The 20,762-nt window shown below is 40.1% G+C and overlaps 2 protein-coding genes, 1 long non-coding RNA gene and 1 other non-coding gene across 4 annotated transcripts; 1 reads left to right on the top strand and 3 right to left on the bottom strand.

Annotated features, from left to right (window-relative positions):
* Positions 1–4,172: 4,172 nt before the first annotated feature.
* LOC111647982 (cytotoxic granule associated RNA binding protein TIA1) lies at positions 4,173–13,342 on the bottom strand. The gene is made up of 12 exons (XM_023397707.2): positions 13,135–13,342; positions 12,272–12,368; positions 11,930–12,028; positions 10,799–10,853; positions 10,208–10,295; positions 9,264–9,339; positions 8,918–9,026; positions 8,733–8,828; positions 8,293–8,377; positions 7,645–7,783; positions 7,138–7,289; positions 4,173–5,583 (listed from the first exon to the last, which is right to left on the bottom strand). Exons 1-12 carry the CDS (start codon positions 13,161–13,163, stop codon positions 5,445–5,447), a joined length of 1,164 nt encoding a protein of 387 aa, XP_023253475.1. The 5' UTR covers positions 13,164–13,342; the 3' UTR covers positions 4,173–5,444.
* Positions 13,343–13,732: 390 nt separating this feature from the next.
* Positions 13,733–13,803, bottom strand: trnag-ccc (transfer RNA glycine (anticodon CCC)). The gene has a single exon. It is a non-coding gene; the product is annotated as a tRNA-Gly (tRNA).
* Positions 13,804–14,211: 408 nt separating this feature from the next.
* rchy1 (ring finger and CHY zinc finger domain containing 1) lies at positions 14,212–18,220 on the top strand. Its single transcript, XM_023397550.2, has 9 exons — positions 14,212–14,331; positions 14,813–14,932; positions 15,111–15,226; positions 15,800–15,878; positions 15,975–16,019; positions 16,124–16,182; positions 16,584–16,613; positions 16,988–17,108; positions 17,328–18,220. Exons 1-9 carry the CDS (start codon positions 14,281–14,283, stop codon positions 17,538–17,540), a joined length of 834 nt encoding a protein of 277 aa, XP_023253318.1. The 5' UTR covers positions 14,212–14,280; the 3' UTR covers positions 17,541–18,220.
* On the bottom strand, positions 18,194–20,215 carry LOC147817146 (uncharacterized). Its single transcript, XR_015436614.1, has 3 exons — positions 20,196–20,215; positions 19,232–19,314; positions 18,194–19,140 (listed from the first exon to the last, which is right to left on the bottom strand). It is a non-coding gene; the product is annotated as an uncharacterized LOC147817146 (long non-coding RNA).
* Between the last annotated feature and the right edge of the window lie 547 nt (positions 20,216–20,762).

Below are 20,762 nucleotides of genomic sequence, written 5' to 3'. Positions count from 1 at the left end.
CTGTACATATAAAAATTTTATATCTTCATATATCCAGAGGATGTGCTGTATATATGTGAAAATGATACAGTATAACCCACTTATAGGTGACATATATGGAGAAATCTCTTTAGATATAGGGACATATATGTCATATATTACATTTCTATATGGGCTGCCATTTTGTTATAATGTCTTTGTTGCCTTTGTTTTAGTTTCAGTTGACAGTTATTGTTTTAAATTAAATTTACATAAACCAAACCTATTTTTGTGAAAATGACCCAGTCCCAGTCACACAAGGTGGATACTCGATGCATTAAAGGTCTGTGCATGTTGTATTTGAAGTGTTAATCAATAAGAAGATCTCTTTCTCAAATTAAATCGAAGGCAACTGGACTTATATTTGTCTGAGGAAGACGTTTCGCCTCTTATCCAAGCGGCTTCATCAGTTCTTATGTATTGGTCTCTCTAGTCCGCACTAGTCTGACCACGAAAGTGGAGTAGGACCCAGGTATTTAACCTCTTGTGGGTGGGTCCACCAAAGTACCTGTGAAAGTACTGGTTTCACCTGACCATTGTTGTGGTCTCATGTGGACGACCGTAGTTCGGGTCAGGTGACCCTGTTGTTATCCCGTGTGAACGACAGTCGTTAGGGTCAGGTGAGCCCCTGGTGGATGACGATCGTTGAGAGTCGTCTGAGGTTATGTTGTTGACTCTCCTGGGTACTGATGAAAGGGCGACATTGTAGATGGGGGATAGATGGTGTCGCAGACCCCCTCCCCTGTTTAGCGATGGCCACTCCACTTTTACATAGATGGCTTCCTTGACTCCCCTTTCAAACCATCTGTCCTCCCTGTCCAAGATTTTGACATTGCTGTCTTCAAAGGAGTGTGCCTTTTCCTTTAGGTGGGAGTAGACAGCTGAGACAGGGCCTGAAGAGTTTGCCCTTCTGTGTTGGGCCATGCGTTTGTTTAACGGTTGTTTTGTTTCCCCAATATATAGGTCATTGCAATCCTCACTGCATTTGACCGCATATATCAGGTAGCTTTTTTTTTTTTGATTGTGTGGTGTTTTGTCTTTGGGATGTACCAGTTTCTGCCTGAGCGTGTTACTGGGTTTGAACACCTAGTAGAAGAATATAAACATCTAAAGGGAGCTCTGAAAACTTGTGGCTATCCGAGTTGGACTTTTGGCAAAACAACAACACGCTCCAGGAAGAATACCAACACGGAGGATGCTGAGAAAATGGAAGATAAACGCAGAAACATCGTCATTCCATACGTGTTTGGGGTCTCAGAGAAACTCAGGAGGATTTTTAACAAACATCAAATCCCTGTATGTTTCAAACCCAGTAACACGCAAGTCCAGTTGCCTTCGATTTAATTTGAGAAAGAGATAACAATGACCTGGACGAATGAGAACTTGCACAGACAATAAGAAGATATTTGTGTGGTTTAAGAACCAAAAACCATCTCAGTGTAGTTTTACATCTCCTCTCTCAGGCTTCTCTCTGGAGCTCTAGAAACAACAGGCCAGTGAGTCAATCAGAAGAGAGGAGGCTCTGAGCCTCTCTTTATAGCAGTTTTCAAGTAAGTACTCCAAATTTTGCAGGGTTGGATGGTGGGTCCAGGTGGGCGGGGCTTGGGGCATGGCTCAGAGCAGTGACTGCTTAGTTGTGACATCACAAAGTTACAGAAGTCCTGACTGCTCGTTCTAAGGCGCAGTTTCTGAATACACGCTGTGTGCATTTCTCTGTGGACTGAGCTCTTTGATACTTTCACAGTATTAATATAGAATCTAGAGCTGCGTTATGATCAGAAAAGACATGGACATCTACCTTTATACAATATGGGACCTTTAATGGATAAAGACACACAAAAGACAGTGTAGTCTGTAACATCGACAACAACATAACTTTTCCAAAATATTAAACTGAGTCTACAGCAGATTCTCTCTGCCCCACAAGGTCGGACACTTAAGCGCGGCGAGATCATGATTCACAGTAAAGACTGATCTCGTCATTTTTGCTTAAACTACAACAAAAACCAGAAGCAGAAAAAGATGAGAGAGAGGAAGCAGGACAGACAAAAGGAGGAAGTGAGTACTGCTGCTTTGATTGATTTCATCTGTAATCTGCTCACTAACTCATCTCCTGACATCTCTCTCTCTCTCTCTCTCTTTCTCTCTGCCTCCCTCTCTAACAGACTCTCCGTCCATTAAAGCCCAGTCGGGTCCTGGCCGAGCAGCTGTGAAGAGACAAACCATTTATCAGTCTGTCAGCTCTTGCTGCCTGTTATTCCAGCCAACCAAACTGTACGGCTGTCCAAGACCCAATAACTCTGACTGTGAGAGCTGGCACACACACATACATATATATAGTATTGTATACTACAGTATAGCATAGTACATATATAAATATATACATATATACATTTATAGTGTTTAATTAATTCGCTGAGAGACTTTCTTAAGAGTGAGACAAGTTTTAAACAGGTAACACACAAATGACAAGAAGACAAAATAAAAGTTTTATGTAACCTCACACATGCACAGTACTGTCTGCTCTCTCTGTCACACACACACACCTCAATGTGACAGACAGTCATTTGACATGCTGGCAGACTGACTGATGGTCTGAGTGACACTGTGCTAAATCACAGCAGAACCAGCCACCTGCGCCACAAAACCAGGCAGGAAACATGGACTGAGAGCGCCATCTAGTGCACACATGGAGACTTACAGCGTCTCCATGTGTGCACTAGATGGCGCTAAAAGGCCAGGCCACATGGAGACTCACTTGTGGCCTGGCCTTTTATCGGCTCTACATCAGGAAGATGTTTTCAAGTCAATCCAGAAATACCAGGAAATGTCTGTAGGTGTTGATTGAAAGCACAGGTCACAGTCACAGCAGCTTTCACTTTGCATGTGACTTTCAGGGCAAAGCTGATGTTTGGCGTAGATCTCACCTCACTGTTATATGCAGTATCTCACACTCCAGTCCACTGAGACTCAGTGGACTAAACCTCAAATTAGTTTTGAAATTTTATTCTGAAAGAAAATAACAAACATGATGATTTTGGTGTTGTACGTTCACAGTTAGGTGTGTGCTGGTGAACCTGCATGAGTCCCAACCCCGAGGCATCAGGTTCAGATTCCCCATCTATAAAACCAGAACCAGAGGTTTGTTTATTCCAGAGCTGCAGATGCTGTAACAGAGAACAGTGAAACTGTAAAGTCTGACTAATGTTTCATTGCATGTGTTTTATTGTCCCTTTATGCAATAAACTTTGTCATTAATACCTGAAACCACATTGTAATAACGTCAGTGAGGTTGATCATTTTTATCTTTAACTCCTACTGTTTCATTGTTTTTCATTTAGACTAAATTCTACACATCTGTTTTTTGTTTACTCTGGTTTATTATTATTTAACACAGAGGGCACAGTGTGAGTGTTTATCCTTGATTAAAACACTAACTTCGTGCCAAGACAAGTCAAAATGTCTGCTGTGAAGAGCACGAGTGTAATTACTATTATTATCTCTGCATTCCATTCAGCATTCAGGTGCTCCAGTTCCCAGCCCCCCGCTAAAGACTTTTTTTTTCTTTTTTTACACCAAGCATGTTGACTTGTCAGAGGAGGAAAAGCACAGGTGTCATTATTAACATGAATGATGGCTCATTTCTACTAAGTGTCCCAGTGAGGTATTCCCGTGAGCCAGTATGCACAACACCTGGACTTCCCTTGACTGTATTGAAACTGTATCATTCATTACTCTTCTGTGTCATCTTAACTAATTTGTCAGTGTGCAATAGTGACAGCGCATGTTTACTGATTTATGTTTTTTTACTCATGTTTACTTTGATGGACTGTCAAGCAGCTCATAAACATCCCAGTTTCCCAGACCTCATAGATACTAATGTTGAAGCACATATTGATAATGAATAAGATTCTTGTAGTAAAAGTGTCTCTTTAGAGTTTTATACAAATAGTTTGAGAAATGAATCTGGTGTCCTCAAAGGCCGTACAACCTCTTTCGGCTTCTGAGATCTTCAAGGCAAAACATTTCATACAACAGAAATAACAGTCAAGCTAAAAAATATATTTAAGTTAGAAAAGCACTTTCTGAATTAAATATCCATTAATGTTTCCTAGAGTAAGCAGCTGTCCATGAGAAAAAGGAAACCTAACACATTGTGTGGTTTATGTGCATTAGCATTTTAATTGGACAAAGCAAGAAAACATTGATTACAGTAGCAGAGTCATCAGTTCTCAGGGCTAACACCTTTCTAAACAAAAGGGTCTGAAAATGTCTGTAGGCACTGCCTAATTAAAAAGAGGATCTTGTCAGCTAAAAGAAACCAGCTCTATAAGGCAACAGTTACAATGTAGGCCTCCCCATTTCTCTGGCAAAAAGAGCAAGTGTAAAGGTTGAATCCACTCAGATTTTTGATATAAAATACTGGCGTTTCAATAGATATTTAAAAAAACATCAGAAGTGTCAAACATGTTCACCCTTTAACATTTGAATTGTGTAAATTTTAAGTATGCACTGCATGGCAATGCTGTCTTATCCCTGCATGGAAGAATCATGAGTGTTGCACTGTGCCAGTGTCACGTTTCATAGTGCCACTCTGCTACGTACAATGTTGGAGTTAACTGTCGAGTTATCAAAACAAAAGAGAAAGCAAGCACCCACAGTTAACAGTAGCATTTTACTTACATTGTTTCAAATGAATGAATGAATTGATGAATGAATGGATGGTTATTTACAAGTGGCGAAAAGATTTGAGGCTGTCTGAAAGATATGAAGGAGAAATGGAATGCAAAAAGGAAACACTCTTGGTAGTCAAACTTGTCCATGTACAAGAGAGGAAAAAACTGTGCAATATTTATCTGCCCTTACAGAGAAACAGCAGTGGCAACAATCCCTGCAATTGATTTTAATCCAAGAGAAAATGAGGACAAATTAAACATTTCCATTCCTCAAATAATAACTAAGCGTCATAACTTAGCACGACTCAGACTTTAACAGTTTCTTTAAAAAAAAAAAAAAAAAAAATTACAAACCCCTCAGTGGCTGTCTGAGAGGAAAGATGTGAAAATGGAAGCAATTTGTAAAACCCGGAAAAAAAAAAAAATCCAAAAGTTTCTCCTTTACAGTTTTATACTCATTTACAGTTAACTTAAAAATGGTAAGAGCCCTGGTTCATGGCCAGTCTTGCCTTCCACAAAGGGTGTAAATACCTGTGTGGGTCAAATCGCTTCTCCCTGGCTCCCGTTACCTCAACCCCCCCATGAAATCCCATTTACATCTCTTATAGACGTCAACCTTCCCATTAGGATCCACATCCCAGTAAAAGTCTTAGTCCTGCCACAAATGGAGGCGGTGTTACACAGCCCCGCGGGGCACCGTACAGCCAATAAGAGGCTGATGGTTGACAAATCTCCCACCCTGCCCACTTATCAGTGTGTGGGGTATCCAGCAGCTCCCATACCAGGCTGGTTGGCTAGCATACTCCCATTCAATCCCTGTGTAGGCTCCATAACCCCACCGTTACTGATGGCGCTCATGCCAGTCCACCCAGCACTGGCCGGTAAGTGACTGCAAAAAACGAGGTAAAGAGAGAGAGAGAGAGAGAGAGAGAGAGAGAGAGACAGAAGGACAAAATGCCAGCAGGTTAGAGGAGACAAGGCGAAAGGGAGCAAAGGACGGTTTATATTAGAGCTACTAGAATCTGGACAGGCTAGAATGAGAACAAGAAGGCAAATAGAGTTATCAGAGGTTGTGAGGGTGAGGCAGGCTAGGCAAAAATCAAGCTAGCAGAAAGTGGAGGGCTCTTTGGAGGGGCCAAAAGTGTCATTTGATTAAACATGGGTGGACAAGCAGACAAAGAGCATACAGGCTAAGCGCAGCAAGCTAAATATTCCTCTCTAACCCCCCCACCCCCCGACTGCTGATAACCGAGAACATTAAAACAGCTGTATGCAGCCTATAGACAGATAAGCCACACTGTGTACAGACATGTAGATCATCTTCGTTTCTCTTGCAACACTTCTACATTTGGCCACAAAGTACACGTACGTTCTCACCTAATTCACATGATGTATTTTAAGTCTTTTATCACTCGTGTAATAAAATTAAATTCTAAGTTCAGTGTGGAGAATAGACAGCTTATACAGGATAAAAGTTTTATCTTTAAATTTCAAGTCAAGAAAGGCCTCGCCTCCGTCTTAGGAATTGTGCATTTACTGTACATTCGACACTCGCACACTGTTTTCAGTTACATCTACCTCACACCTTTGTACAGAGCCTATTTATACACCTATTCACCAAGAAGACTGTTAGACTGTCAACAACATATGGCCTCTCCTTTATTTTTCTTGAGCGCACAAAGCATCACTGCACATAGGCTGTCTAAACAAAAACAAAATTTGATAACCTATAAATGATATTTAACATGTCCTACTGACATCCATATACAAATCAAATCCTCAGGTAAATGTAAAAATAAATCAACGAAATCAAAAAGAAAAATATGTAAAAAGCTCTAACATGAACACAGACATACAAAACAAATGAACAGCCTTAAAGAACACAGTTCTTACACACAGTGGGCACTCTTACAAAAAGGGAAACGCATTCTTCATCAATCAACTCTCCCTGGATGTGGACAGTGAAACTTTGTTCTGAGCTTTTAGCATTTATCTTGTTTCTGTCAATTATCTTTAAATTTACTGAAATGAATAAAAATACTTTTTTAGCTTGTTTAAGGCAGTTTTCTCACAATCATTTACGGGCTAGCTGACAGGTTTGTAGTATTATCAACTGTAATTCAATTGACAGAAACATTTTGGAACAAAACCCTTCAGTAACTAGGATGTGCTGTGATAACACACTGCAACATGATTAACACCAAAATTAAAAAGTTCAGATTGTTCTGTGTGTGTGTTTGTGTGTTTTTTCTTATTTCTCAATCTTCTCAAGATGAGGGGCTGGTGAGGGGAGGAGGGAGGAGGTGGGGTTGGGGAAGGGAGGTCATGGCTCCCTCCTGTGGCCAGAGCTGGCTCTCGCGGCCCGGTCTTGAAGGGGAACTCTGGTGGTGCTGGAGTAGGAGGAGGCGGTGAAGGGGAGCCCTGTGCACACCGTGCTACTTACTTGAAGCCCTGCTGATTCCAAGCCTGGCCGTAGACACCGTAGGTGGGGACCTGCCACCCGTTCGGGACATACTGGCTAATCTGGGGCCCGTTGCCGTACCACTGGCCCCACTGGCCGTAGGGCTGGGCTGCAGCGAAGCCCATCTTGTTTTGCTGCAGGATACAGTACAATATACAGGCATGGTGTAAGTGTGGTTCATGGTAGCAACAGATTAAGCCCATTGAAATATGTTTAAATAATCACTGCCTGCTTTGCGTAAAGTTCATATCCCCCCTTTAATATGAAATACAGTAAATGATGGGGGCAAAATGCTTGTTAAATAACTTCTCATTGTGACGTTAAACACTTCCACGGTTATGGTTTTCAAATCAACTCATGTTGAAGTTAGATAGACTCAGGACACACTGTCAGCACTAACTGGCAGACTTACTACTATACTATAATCTCTATGGAGACAGTATTTAGATGCCGTTTAATTTATGCATGTACAATACATTGCATATTTACCTGGGGCATAGGCATCTGCTGCATTGGGTTCATCATGTCCGGGGTTTCTTTACCCCAGTAGCATTTGACTATGTGGCCCTCTATTGAAGTGCCATTCACTGACACAATGGCATGGGCTGCTGACTCATGGGAGTTAAACCTGGACAAAAACAGAGGGAGAGAGCCACTAAGGAAACGCTGAACCTCATTTCACAGATATTTACTCAGCAACAGTGACAACACCCCTGCTGGAGATATGCTCTGTTACCATCAATACTTATGATATGGGCTGCCTGGTTAACCAACACATGTACAGAACTTCTGTTTAGCAAACATCATCAGCAAGTCATTAAAAATAAATACAAGGCAGCAGAATTCACAAATGCCACATATGTGGGATAAAACCCTGCGTTAATAATTACAATTATTTCTGCAAACGAAAAACAGACGATCTAAATCCTACATGTAGATATAACCCACGCTGGTCACATCATTTAAAAACATGTTATATCATTGGCTCCAGATGTCTACAGCAGGTTCCCTCTCCCTTCTACAATGAAGTAAGCAGGACCCTGGACTAGATCAAGAGCCAGTGTGTCGAACTTTGACCTTTCTTTAAAAAGGGGGAAAAAAAGAAAAGCGGGAAGTTAATATGAAACATCCACATACCTCACAAATGAATAGCCTTTGTCTGGGAAAACTCTGATTTCCATGATTTGTCCAAAGGGAGAGAAGGTCTGTCTCATCAGTTGTTCTGAAAGTCAAACAGAAAGGGAACATCAGATATCAAACTATATCTGCTGATGTGTCGTGAAAAACCAGATGCTGCCTGAGAAACGTGGCATACTGGCATCTTGATTATGGTGGTTGTGGAATACACTTAGCTAATCTATTGCAGTGGCTAACATAAAGTTAACACAGGTAATAATCATATCATCCATTGAAATCATATGGTTTAAGTTAAGTGTGTGTCAGAACATTAACCGAGTCCTGTGGTGCAGAGGAATAAGCTACACCTACGCAGATTTTACTTAATAGGATAAATTTGTTGTTAGTTTTGGCGTCATTGAAAGAATGTTGCTCCCTGGTTCATCATCAGTACTTCTCACCTGTCAGTCCTGTGCTGACTCCACCACAATACACAGTGCAGTTACTGGGGCTGGACTGATTCACTACTTCATCGAAGGATAGGTGCTTGGAGTTATCTGGGAGGGAAATACAAAGACAAAGCCACTGTTAACATGTGAATCCAACATCGTAAGCAAGCAAAACGTGCACACCGATGATAACGCACTTTCATAGGTCGTCTTTGGGGCGGGGGGCTTTCTTGTGGCCCAGTTAGTTCGAATCTGTCTGCCTCCTAACCACTGACCCCCCATCTGCTGAATGGCGTTCTCTGCATCCTGGAAACCAAGAAAGAATCTGGTTATTGCATTAAGCTGGAGTCTAGTAATGCAAAATCAAGAATGTGTTCCTTTAGAGAAACCGAACACAAATTAAGAAGTAACCTATGTGACAATGTGCTATTTTAATATAACAAGGCATAAAGATTCTATTCTATCAAGAATACCTTATAGAAATAATAACGCTTTGAGAACCCCACCATTAACAGCAGTATCAACACAATGATGTCTACTCACCCATTTGTTGAAGAAAGACACAAAGCCATAGCCTTTAGATTTCCCTGTAGCCATATCTTTCACAACACGAGCATCTCTGTGGACAAACACACCAACAGGAAAACATCAGAAACATGCAGCCCCTACATGACGCCTTCACTGTATGAAAAGGAAGAAGCTTCTTAATGAAATCTCAAACTGAAATTAGGGCTACAACTGACTAACTACTTTGCTCTTCAAATTTCCTTACACAGTTTCCCAAAATCCGACGTGTTCAAACTGTCCGTTTTGTTCAATGAAAATCCCAAAATACTCAGATCAATAGATGATAAAGAAAACAACCTATATTCACATTTGAAAAGATGGAGGCTGTGAATTGATGAAATTTGACATTTTTGTTTAAAAAAAAAAAAATAATACTAATGGCTTATTTGTTTCAGCTTTAATTAAAATGATACGTCTCTAGACCAGGGCTAAGCCTCCATATGTATATATATATATATATGTATATAGTGTATGTGCCAAAAGGTTTCTTCCATTTTCTATTGGTATGAGGCAGAAATGGGAAAAACATTACTTCCCATTGTCAGAGCATGGCCTCATTTTCCATTGTCGATACCTGATTTTGTTATCGTTGTAAGGCAGCATCTAAAAATTATCTTTGTAATATATTAATCTTTTGATTCTTTTACGATTGATTGACTGTTTGATCTATTCAATGTCAAAAAAATTGCAAAACCAGCAATCACATTTTCCCAAAGTCCTTAGTGGTGTCCGTAAATATTTTCTCCAAACACATTCAAGTTACAATAAAATAAAACAGAGAAACAGCAAATCTCCAGATTTATGAAGCTAGAACCTCAGAATATTTGGCATTTTTTACTTGAAAAGTTTCTGTCGATCAATTAATTGACCGATAATTGCAGCTCTGAATCTTCATGTGTAAATATTAGCTTAAAACTTACGATATCCTGCCAAATGGACCAAAGGCAGCTTTGACGTCTTCTGTAGTTATTTCTGGACTGAGGTCTCCAACGAAGACATGAAAGTGATCTGTAGGAGGGAAAGCAGTTTAAACACGGTATATGTTAATACACACTATTTCAAGCTTTGATGGTCTCTCCAAGATCTTGACTTCCTGTCTGTATTTGCACATTTTTAATCAGCTTGTTAGTAGAGAAAGGTCAAAACAAGTGTCATCCTGGGAAAACCACAATCCAACAGACAAGAAAATGAGGTTTAGGAATATATGTAAACATATATGCAGTGTAAATCATTCTCTGCAATTTTCATTTATGAATCAGACTTTTACAATGTATTAATGTCATAAAGTAAACATTCAGTTGGCTGTTTATTATTAGGAGCACCTAGCTAAAATTGATGGAGTCTAATACAACAGTCCTGCAATAAATCCTCCTCCTTAAAGGTTATAAAGTTCTGTTTGTGTTGAAACTGTTTTAGAGGGGATTTATTAGCTGTTGCATTAGTCTTAACTAGGTGTACTGAATATACTGCCAATGAAGTGTATATGCCCACTGACAAGGACTTGTACTTACTACTTGTGTCTTTTTTCTGGCTGGTTGGCGTCGTGGCCCAGTTGACTTTGACTTCCTATGGAGAGGGGCAGAGAGAGAACAGGCCAGGTGGGGTATGTTTACAACATTTACAGTAAAACCTGGTAATTCCCATGTGAGGTTGTATGAATTAAGGACTGACTAAAAAGGACTTATTTGTGTACTATTTATTTAATGTGATATGGTGCCTTTTCCCTAACTTCTGTCCTGTGCACATCAACTGACAAAGTACAGGAAGATTTTTCTCTTGTACCAAATCTTAGTACCTGAATTAACTTAACACCGAATTAAGAACAACTGGAACTACCGTTTGTGACTCAAACAATTTCACAACTGGGTGTAGGAATTTATTAGCATAAGAGCAAAGAGTACAACCATGGTATGATTTGAATGGGGCATCGATGCAATGCATTTTAATGCGAGGCATAAGCCAATAATAACAAATGCAAGTATCACTGAAAGTTACAAAACTTATCTGCAACGGTGACCAGTGCAATGCAAATCACTTGAACAGTGGCTGCTCAGTCTGACACTGACTCCAGAAGCTCAACTCATTATTACACCATCCAGCACCACTTTAATATTCTTTTAGAATGTCCTGTGGTCTTTTAAAAGTGGGAAATCAAAATGTTAATGGTTTGCTCTAATGTTCAAGATAACCTGACATTTGTGTTTTGCTTTCTTTACAATGTAGTTTACATGGTCTTGAATATTTTGACAGTACAGGCTTGTTCAGTGGAGCCCTGACTTGTGTTTCTGTCAATTACTTCTCAAACCTGAATTTGCCTTAAACATTAATGTCACATGTTGCCAACATTCCTCCACATCTACCATCTGAGGTGGTAGATGTGGAGGAATTCAAGACCAATAGGTATCAGCTAATGAACCAATTTTTCTAACAGAAACACTACTTTCTGGCCATCTTCAAAATGATTAAGATCTGATTTGAAAACTGGCTGCAGCAGCTTCCCCCTGTCAGTTGGAAAACCTATCTATGTACTGGAATATGAATGCTATCACTTCACTATTTGTTTTTTTAGGAAGACACACAACCTAAATCCCCACACCCGATGCCCACCCATCCCCACTCACCCTGTAGATACGATAGCTTACCTTACCCATTATTTTCCTTCCATTCATGGCTGCCAATGAGGCAGCAGCATGCCTGTGGTCATAGAACTCCACAAAGCAGTACGGATCATTTCCAGCCGTCTGTCAACGGGAAAACAAGACTGATGTTAAGTCCACAGCAAGAGTGACTATTTAGTCACTCATGACAAGAGTCACCTACTGTATCTTGGCGTGTCAGGCCTGATATAACAGACTGGAAGAGGAAAATCGGTATCAAGCATATGTGTAGATTGAGACCTTCATGGCACCACAACCTATCCAGCCACTGTTGATTGTATTTCATATTGTCAAACAATATATACCACACAAGGGAATAACACTCACATCAACTATCATTTTACAGCTCTTGCAGGGTCCAATCTGTGTGAAGACCTGCAGGATAAGGGGCTCAGTGACATCCCTGGACAGATTCCCCACATACCTGCAAACAAGGAGAGAGATGAGGGAGTTCAGTCTTTGTCAAACAGGAAGTAGCATGCAAACAAAGGCTAGTTAACAGGGCTAGCTACAACCCACAACAATTCATTATTTTAGCATAAAATCAACAATGGTCGTGGACTAAATACCACTGGGGATAGTCTCAATTTTACACAAACAACTAGAGTATGGTCACCCCCTTTCTGGTGCTATCCCGTGCCGTCTCTCCGACCGTTGACGTGGCTTGTCTACCGGCTAGCTAAAGATAACGCTAGCCGGTATAAACGGGCCTCATGCTAAGTGGGTTGGCAGCTAACGGCGTTTTGTAAAATTACATCGTTTTCGTGAGGGTCTAGCTAATACCTGTCTATTAGTAAGAAATTAAGACTAATTTTCGGGATATGGCTATTCCTCGAAAACGTGTGCATTTTAGAAGAAGCGGCGGTATAGCTTCCAACTGTTTAGCTAATGATAGCTAGCATTAACTAGCCGTTCAGTTTCATTTTCAGGCGAGTTACGGTTCCGTCTATTTCTACGGCAAAATCAAACAGAACTTTACGTTCATGTCGAAAATCGCATTTGTCTTAATACATTTACAGACGCAGATATTGTCGACATGAAATGCTAATGCGAGTTAAATGTCCATGTGTGTCAAAATTACAAGGTTTTACAGTTTTTAATTGAAACAACAACGTGGAAACATTTCGGACGCGCCGTAGTTACACGGAGCCTTCCAATTCCAGGACATAGACAGGGCCGCTGTTACTCACAAGGTTCTGGGTTGATCGTCCTCCATCATCAAGGTTTAGTGGTAGCGTCCTGAGAGGTTTTTAATCCAATGACATACAAATTGTTTGTGCTCAACTTTAGCGACCGCGAACGTTAAGGCTGTATCAACTATTTAATGACAGATCGGTGGCCGATTCTGCTCTCACACACACCGCAGACAGCCTCAGTCTGATGCAAACAATAGGAAGTTGAAGATGGCGGAGGAGCGGCGTCAGCAGCGTCAACCTGCGCGCTGAAATGAAGCCAAAATCAAGCGCTTTTTCTCCCACACACAAAGATGTGCCTCCACATCTGTACGGCAAAAACTGCACATATAGCACGTTACCGGCAGTCTTGCATAACTGCAAAATTATATTTCCATGAACCTATTCCTCGTCATAGCTTAATTGACAAAAGTGCCAAACGTTAGAGGAAATAGAAGCTGGACACATCTGGGAAATGGTTATGATACAGTCAGTTAAAGGGTAATATACAACGTATTTGATTAGACTGTTGGCGTTATTTGCTACCATTCAATAACTCTCACTGCTACATTTGTAACATTTTAATTTTCGCTGATAGTTACAGGAGCAAAATTGGTGCGCCGCCCGGGAATCGAACCCGGGTCGCAAGAATGGGAATCTTGCATGATACCACTACACCAGCGGCGCCCGTAACACTTGCGGTCAGGGCATAGATTATCAAGATATCTGCAATCTAGGCCTGGAGAGTATGAATTATTAGACAAAGAGGAGAAAGCAGACGAACAGAGGAAAACATCTATTACTGCAGTGTATCAAACGGCGATCGATCTCATTATTTGACCTAATGTTAAATACGAAATTAAATGATGGCTCTCCTTGAAGTTTGTGAATTGAGCTCCACCTATAATACGGAGGTTCACCTGAAAATTATTTCATAAAATATGATAAAAAGAGGAAATGGGGCCACAGATTTTGTGCCATATCACCTTGTTTGTCACTGCAATTTTTTTTTTTTAACACTTAACCAATGAAAGCAATTTGCCCACGTTTGGTGGGCATCTCAAACGGAGGGGTGCAGTAATGTGGAGTCTACGCTGTCAAAAACAAAGAAGAAGAAAAGCGGGCAGCCTCCCACTGGCCGCGAAGAAGAGACACGGAGAAAACATGGCTTCTCCTGTAGGTTGTGAGCATTATGCACGCAGCTGCCTATTGAAAGTGAGTTAACTTTTTCAAATGAAATGTGTATATTTTTATAACATGCAAGATGGAGGCATAGTGGTGTTAAATATGACTAGCTGTAACTCTGCTATAACGATTGGAGCTACTCTTTTAGCTCATAGCTAACGTTAGTTAGTTACCTGAACGCTTACTTAACGCAACAACTGTATCTTTATGACACATTAGTTAGTGTCTTCATGGTTCGTATGTGTTAGCTGCATAACAAAGTCCACAATGGGGTTTGAAGTTTTGATAGTATTGGATTATCTGTTAAATTATATTATTAGTCACAATCTCAGTCATACGTGCTGGTTATTTGTAACATATATTTAGGCCTTTTTAAAAAGTCCCTGAAACTTTAATTTGGCTTTTCTATAAACTTCCAGAGTTGTAGCAGCCAGAAATAAAGAATAGTTGCGGTATCAGCTTCTAATATCTAATAAAAGTATGATTGACATTATGTTTCTATGCACTGCAGGCGCCTTGCTGTGGTAAACTGTACGTGTGTCGGCTGTGTCATGACGCAGAGGAAAACCACCAGATGGATCGCTTCAAAGTCAGGGAGGTGCAGTGCTCTGCGTGTCAGACAGTGCAGCAGGTAACAAGAAAAAAAAACCCACCTGCAACCGATATGTTTCAACTCCACTCTCAGCTGTAGCAGTGATCTTTAATCTCACGTTCGCTTTGATCTTTATTTTATATTGTAGTCATGCACGTGGTGGTTAGTTCACATCAAGATAAATCAATGGTACAAATGTGAGATTTCACTCTTTTAGGCACAGAAGACCTGCCAGCAGTGTCATGTGCAGTTTGGGGAGTATTACTGTGACATTTGCCACTTGTTCGACAAGGATAAGAAGCAGTACCACTGTCAACCCTGTGGAATATGCAGGTAAGAAACAGTAGAGCTTAGAGAATACTTGTTATATAGCTACATAGTTACATATCTTTTTATACTTATAACCCCAGTAGAAGATACTTACTATAACAATGGATAATTGGGAAACAAAAGTAAAAATGTCTCAAGACGAAGACCCATTTAAAGAGGGATGCAGTATTTGTCTTTTTCTTTCTACACAACAATTCAAGTTAATTCAAGGACAAAATCTCAATGTTGTGATGTTTGTTTGTAACATCCTGATGTTAGATTTCAGTGTTTCTAAATCAGCTGACTCCACAATCAGTAATTTGGTATTTCACTGGGTTTTCAAATCTGCCATACTAATGCATACACTGATGTTTCAACTTGTCAGTGCAAAAAATAATGTTGCAGTATCCCTGTGTGATTCTGCCAATGACTTTTCCTGTCCCACTTTGCCACTGGCGGTTTTGTTTTTGCTTCCATGTGTTGAAGTAATCTACAAGCTCAGTGTTGGTGTGTCGTCCTCAAGCATCCGTTCACATGTTATTCATGCATGAGGTGATTGACACCTGTGTCAGTGTCACTGTGTTTTGGTCCCTACAGGATTGGGCCCAGAGAGAAGTATTTCCATTGTGAGAAGTGCAATCTGTGTTTAGCCCAGGATCTACGGGGAAACCACAAGGTGATAATTACCCTGCACCTGTTTCCAATGCACACACATCGTATTTGTCTGTAGTATCATCACTGCTTTTATTTACTATTATTTTTTACGTTTCAGTGTGTTGAAAATGTGTCAAGGCAGAACTGTCCAGTGTGTATGGAGGTAATAAAACACATAATACATTGGTTGCTATACAGAGGGATGTTGGATTTATTCAGTCCTTTGCTTTCTCTACAGTGTGATATGATTTTCCTCTGTATGTACAGGATATTCACACGTCCAGAATTGGGGCTCACGTTCTTCCATGCGGCCATCTTTTACACAAGTATGACTCCATTATTCCCTAAAGACACGTAGCTCAGGATTGTGGGATTGAATTGTGCATAATTTGTAATTACAAAGATGGAAAAATACAAGAATCTTGGATTTAGGCCTGACAGACACAAAGCAGAGTGGTTACTCTCTATACCACAGTTAAAAAAATCTAATAGTACAATGGTATTAGCAATATAAGAGAAGAAATATAATATAATTAAATATGAAGAGAAGAGAGTTGAAAGGATATTCAAATGTTGATGATGTAGATTACTAAATCAAAATATTATATTGTCAAGCCTTAAATAATCCCTAAATAAGTATAGTGGTTTATTTTCATGTAGTAATAATATTTGAAGATCTGTTATGAGATAAATGTAACAGTTAACATGTTTTTCTGATTCTCTGCAGGACCTGCTTTGATGACATGGTCAGAACAGGGTATGTCTAATAAGTCCTTTTCCCTGGGAATTGTTTAGTTGAGTAAGATATGGTATTTTCCAAAGTTAGGTATTATTAATTTGTTTGACATAAATATTTCTGAAACAGTTGAGTCCTGCATCAGTCAGTGTGTTTACGTGCAATCAAGTAACCAGGATACAGCTGGCTTTCTCCAGTAAGTTGGTTTCTTAACCATAAACTAAGGCAGAAAACTGGTTTCTGCGACTGGGCACTTTGCTGAATAAGTAAACCATGATTCCAAAATAAGGTCTGGGGTAGGTGATAAACCTGATTACCGAGTAACAGTAGCCTGGTTACTAAAGGAACTGAATAACACCTCCCACTAAATGTTATTTTTTCCGTGTTTGTTTCAGAGCATATCGCTGCCCTCTGTGTATGCACTCTGCCTGGAACATGGAGGACCACTGGGATCAGATAGACATAGAGATCGCTCAGTCACCGATGCCCACTGAATACCAGGGTGCCACTGTCAAAGTAAGACCTTAATATATACAATAAAATGTCCAAGTAATACTTTTGTTTATGTTAAATAAAGAAGTTTTGAAGTACTGATGAATCAGCCCGGTGTTTTGCATTTCATTTCAATCCACTTTCTACAATTAAATAGAAATGGGCCTTGATGACCGTTGTTAGTTATCATCCAACTGGTTATCTTTACATGTAATCCATCGCCTTTGTTTTTCCTCACTATAGATAATATGTAATGACTGCGTAGCCCACTGTGCGGTACCTTTCCACGTGCTGGGCATAAAGTGCAGCGGCTGTGGCTCCTACAACACAGCACAGGAGGGAGGACTCATCCAGCCGCCTCAGCAACAACAGTCAGAGCAGGACACTGAGAATGAGGCAGAGACTGACACAGAACCCGAACAGCAAGATCAACCTGAGTCACCCACAGCACATTAGTGTTGCAGCCAACCATTCAGTGACATTCAGCTGGACCATCTCACCAGTTGTGATTGTCTTCTGTTAAGTTCAGGAACTGTGCCAGACATCCTATTGAAATGCTCTTTGTTTGAACAAAGGTGTGTCCACTTGTCATATACATTAAACCTGCCTGCAAAGCTATATGTACCACTCCACCAGGCTTGAAAATGTTTCAGACACAACTGAAAATGAAAAACTAGCCTCAGCTATAAGTCCACGTGATTAATATCGTCTGCACACTCACTTAAAAATGGACTGAGTGAAAGGGAAGGAGTCGCAGGGCATTTGTGCAGTAAACAAACCTCAAAAAGATGCAGATGTTTCAGTCCACGTGTGGACCATCCTCAGTGCAGCATCTGCACCTCCTGTACTACAGTTTCTGCATGTGAGTCAAAGATTAAACTGTATTTTTCTACATCTGACTTAATTCCTGAGTGTGGATCTAATTTTCCATCACCTCTTTGATCAGAAATTTATTCTAATTTCAACTGCAACACATGCAGCAATCGGATGTCTCCCTCTCATAACAGACATGTCCTACTGTAATTTTTGGTATGACTGCTGTGACAAATGATCCTTTGTTATTTGCAGATGTGAAGTGTGGTTATGTTTACAATGACAGTAATACAAACTCCCAATAAAAAAATAACATAACTTTACTTAACAGTATTGTAGTGTGTTTTCTTCAGAACCACTCATTAAATTAGAGATAAGAGCATTTAATCACATGGTGTTGTAGCTAATAAACATCAATACATTTCAGTTGTATTTATATAGCAGAGACTATTACAAAGTATCAAGACAACGCTACATATATCTAGAACAAACATGGGCCAAGCCAGTAACCTGAAGTGGAACTGAAACTGAAATCGATCAGTTTCTTGGATCACTTGCTGTCTCCTCTGGGTGGATCCGGCTCAGGGGTCATGAACTGTAAAATGAAAGAACCAGGACTAGCAGTCAGGGAGGTGACGATTGGGATTGGCAGGGGAGGGGTTGTGGAGAATGGTGGAAGTGTTGGTTTGATAATGTGTGGAGGAAAGGGTGGAGTGGCACCCCGGGGGAATCCTTGGTACGTAGTGGAGGTGGTGGTGGTGGTGGTGATGACTTGTGGTTGAGCTGTTCCACCAACACTTATGATTATATCAGTTTCTGTTTTCCCTGGGTGTAGTGAGACCGCTGTTTCTGGTAAAACATGCACAGTGTCAGTGTTCATTGAGTTCTGTGCAGGATCAGTACCAGGCATATCTTGAGAAATGTCCATGCCAAGAGCAGTTTGCGAAGGATCTTCTGGCATGAGCTGTAAAGCATCAATGTCAGTGGAGGTTTGAGGGTCCTCAGGGTCTGGCAGAGCTGAAGTGTTGAGCGTGGCTGGAAAAAGCCCCGAGTCTGCAGAGGGAAGTAGGGCTGCAGTGTTCAGGGGGTCGGTCTGCTCTTTAGCATTAGGCCTGTCTGTCTCTGTAAACGCTGGCTGCAGGGGGTCTTGTGAATCCCGAATGTGAGTGTCAGTCTCTTCTGATGAACCGGAGTCTCTGGACTCTGATGACTTGGATGAATCCTCATCTTCACTTAGACAGACCTGTTTTTATAATAAGGAAGGTGACATGAAAGTCCTCTTACATTGCTTTGCATTGGTATAGATGTAATAACAGAATAAAAGAGCTACTTACTGGTTTAGACATGGCTGCAGTCACCATGACGACAACGCAAAGTGTAGTCCATAGAAATGCCATTACTGTGTTTCCTGTATTTACTGAAACAAATAAACCATAAGCACTATACTGGTTCAGTAATGTGATCAAGTACATTTACTCAGGCACTGCACTTGAGAACAGATTTGAGGTGCTTGTATGTCACTTCAGTATTTTTAATTTATACTATTATATACTTCTCCTCCACTACATTTCCTCTTTTAGATATCACACTTTTTACCCGACTGACAGTCATTTTGCTATCAGCTTCTAAAAACTTCCCTCATCAAGACATTTTAGTCAGCAACTAGTTCCTTAAAATTCTGTTTTCTTTCTTTCTTAGAAAGTGAAAGATATCTGCAGGCAGTGTAGCAGGGATATTTCGACCTATCTTCAATGCAAATTAACTTCTAAAATCAACTTTTTCTATTCTATTTTCTATTTCTATCACAGCCTGCTGATGTTTCACGATACAGAGACTCATTTCCACAACATTTTTAACAAGTTGATTTGCATTAAAACAGGTGAAATGTTTCTAACTATACTTGGCAAAAGTATAAAGTTTTTAGGACTCTATTATGGTTACAAATGTCTATGAGATTTTCCATATTACCTATCCAATACTTTAGTTAAATCAGCTCCACCTCGAGCAGCTACAGCTAAAATGCTGCTCACACGTGAATTCATCATTTTAAATATCTGTATCCATAACACTATTCTGCACAAAGAGAACATTTTAACAACTTTTTTTTCATTTAACTTTTTGAATGTGTAATGGAGATGTTTTAAGTAGGGATTAAAATTCCAGCATTCAGAAAAACATATACTGAAACTTTGGCATAAAAATTTGCTACATAAACAATATATGAATATCAATTGTATATTAGATAGTAGAGAATGTAAACTATTATTTTTGAATAATATAGCTTTCCCGCATTCCTACCTGGATAAGTTGAGTGTCCCCTTATCACTGCACACCATAGGGATACAGCAGACTAATGCTGAAATGTACCAACTCTACCATAAGCTAATTTCTGCTTAGCCTTGCATTTATATGACTGTTGATGTGTGGGTACAATAAAGCAGTGATTCATCATCTGTTTGTGTCTTTAGCATTCTTCATTCCAGTTCCGACTCATGAACAATCAAATCTAAATCACTAAATCACACCCCCAGACTGAGTGAAATTAGAGAGTGCTAAAAACTGAGGATAATGAGAATGAGTAGCTGCACCAGAAGTGCCTATCCACAGCCAGAGTAAACATGTGTTTTGTGGTTTTGGAGTAAACAATGGGAAGAATCCATTTTAGACTTTAAATACACATCACTGTCTCATCATACATAATCTCACAGATCAAAGAAAGTTGCCATATTTGGAAATAAATTTAGTTCGTATGGTTCAGGGATGAGACATTTTGGAAACTGGGACATGCACTTGACTCTTGTTTAGTGATAATGAAAATTGTTAGTTGCTGCCTTCATCTTTTGTGACACATAATATGTGACTTCT

Source organism: Seriola lalandi, unplaced genomic scaffold (assembly GCF_002814215.2).
Source record: "Seriola lalandi dorsalis isolate HSWRI2012SDOR001 ecotype SW California unplaced genomic scaffold, Sedor1 jcf7180002054883, whole genome shotgun sequence".
NCBI lineage: Eukaryota > Metazoa > Chordata > Actinopteri > Carangiformes > Carangidae > Seriola > Seriola lalandi.
This window is presented reverse-complemented; position numbering and strand designations above follow the sequence as displayed.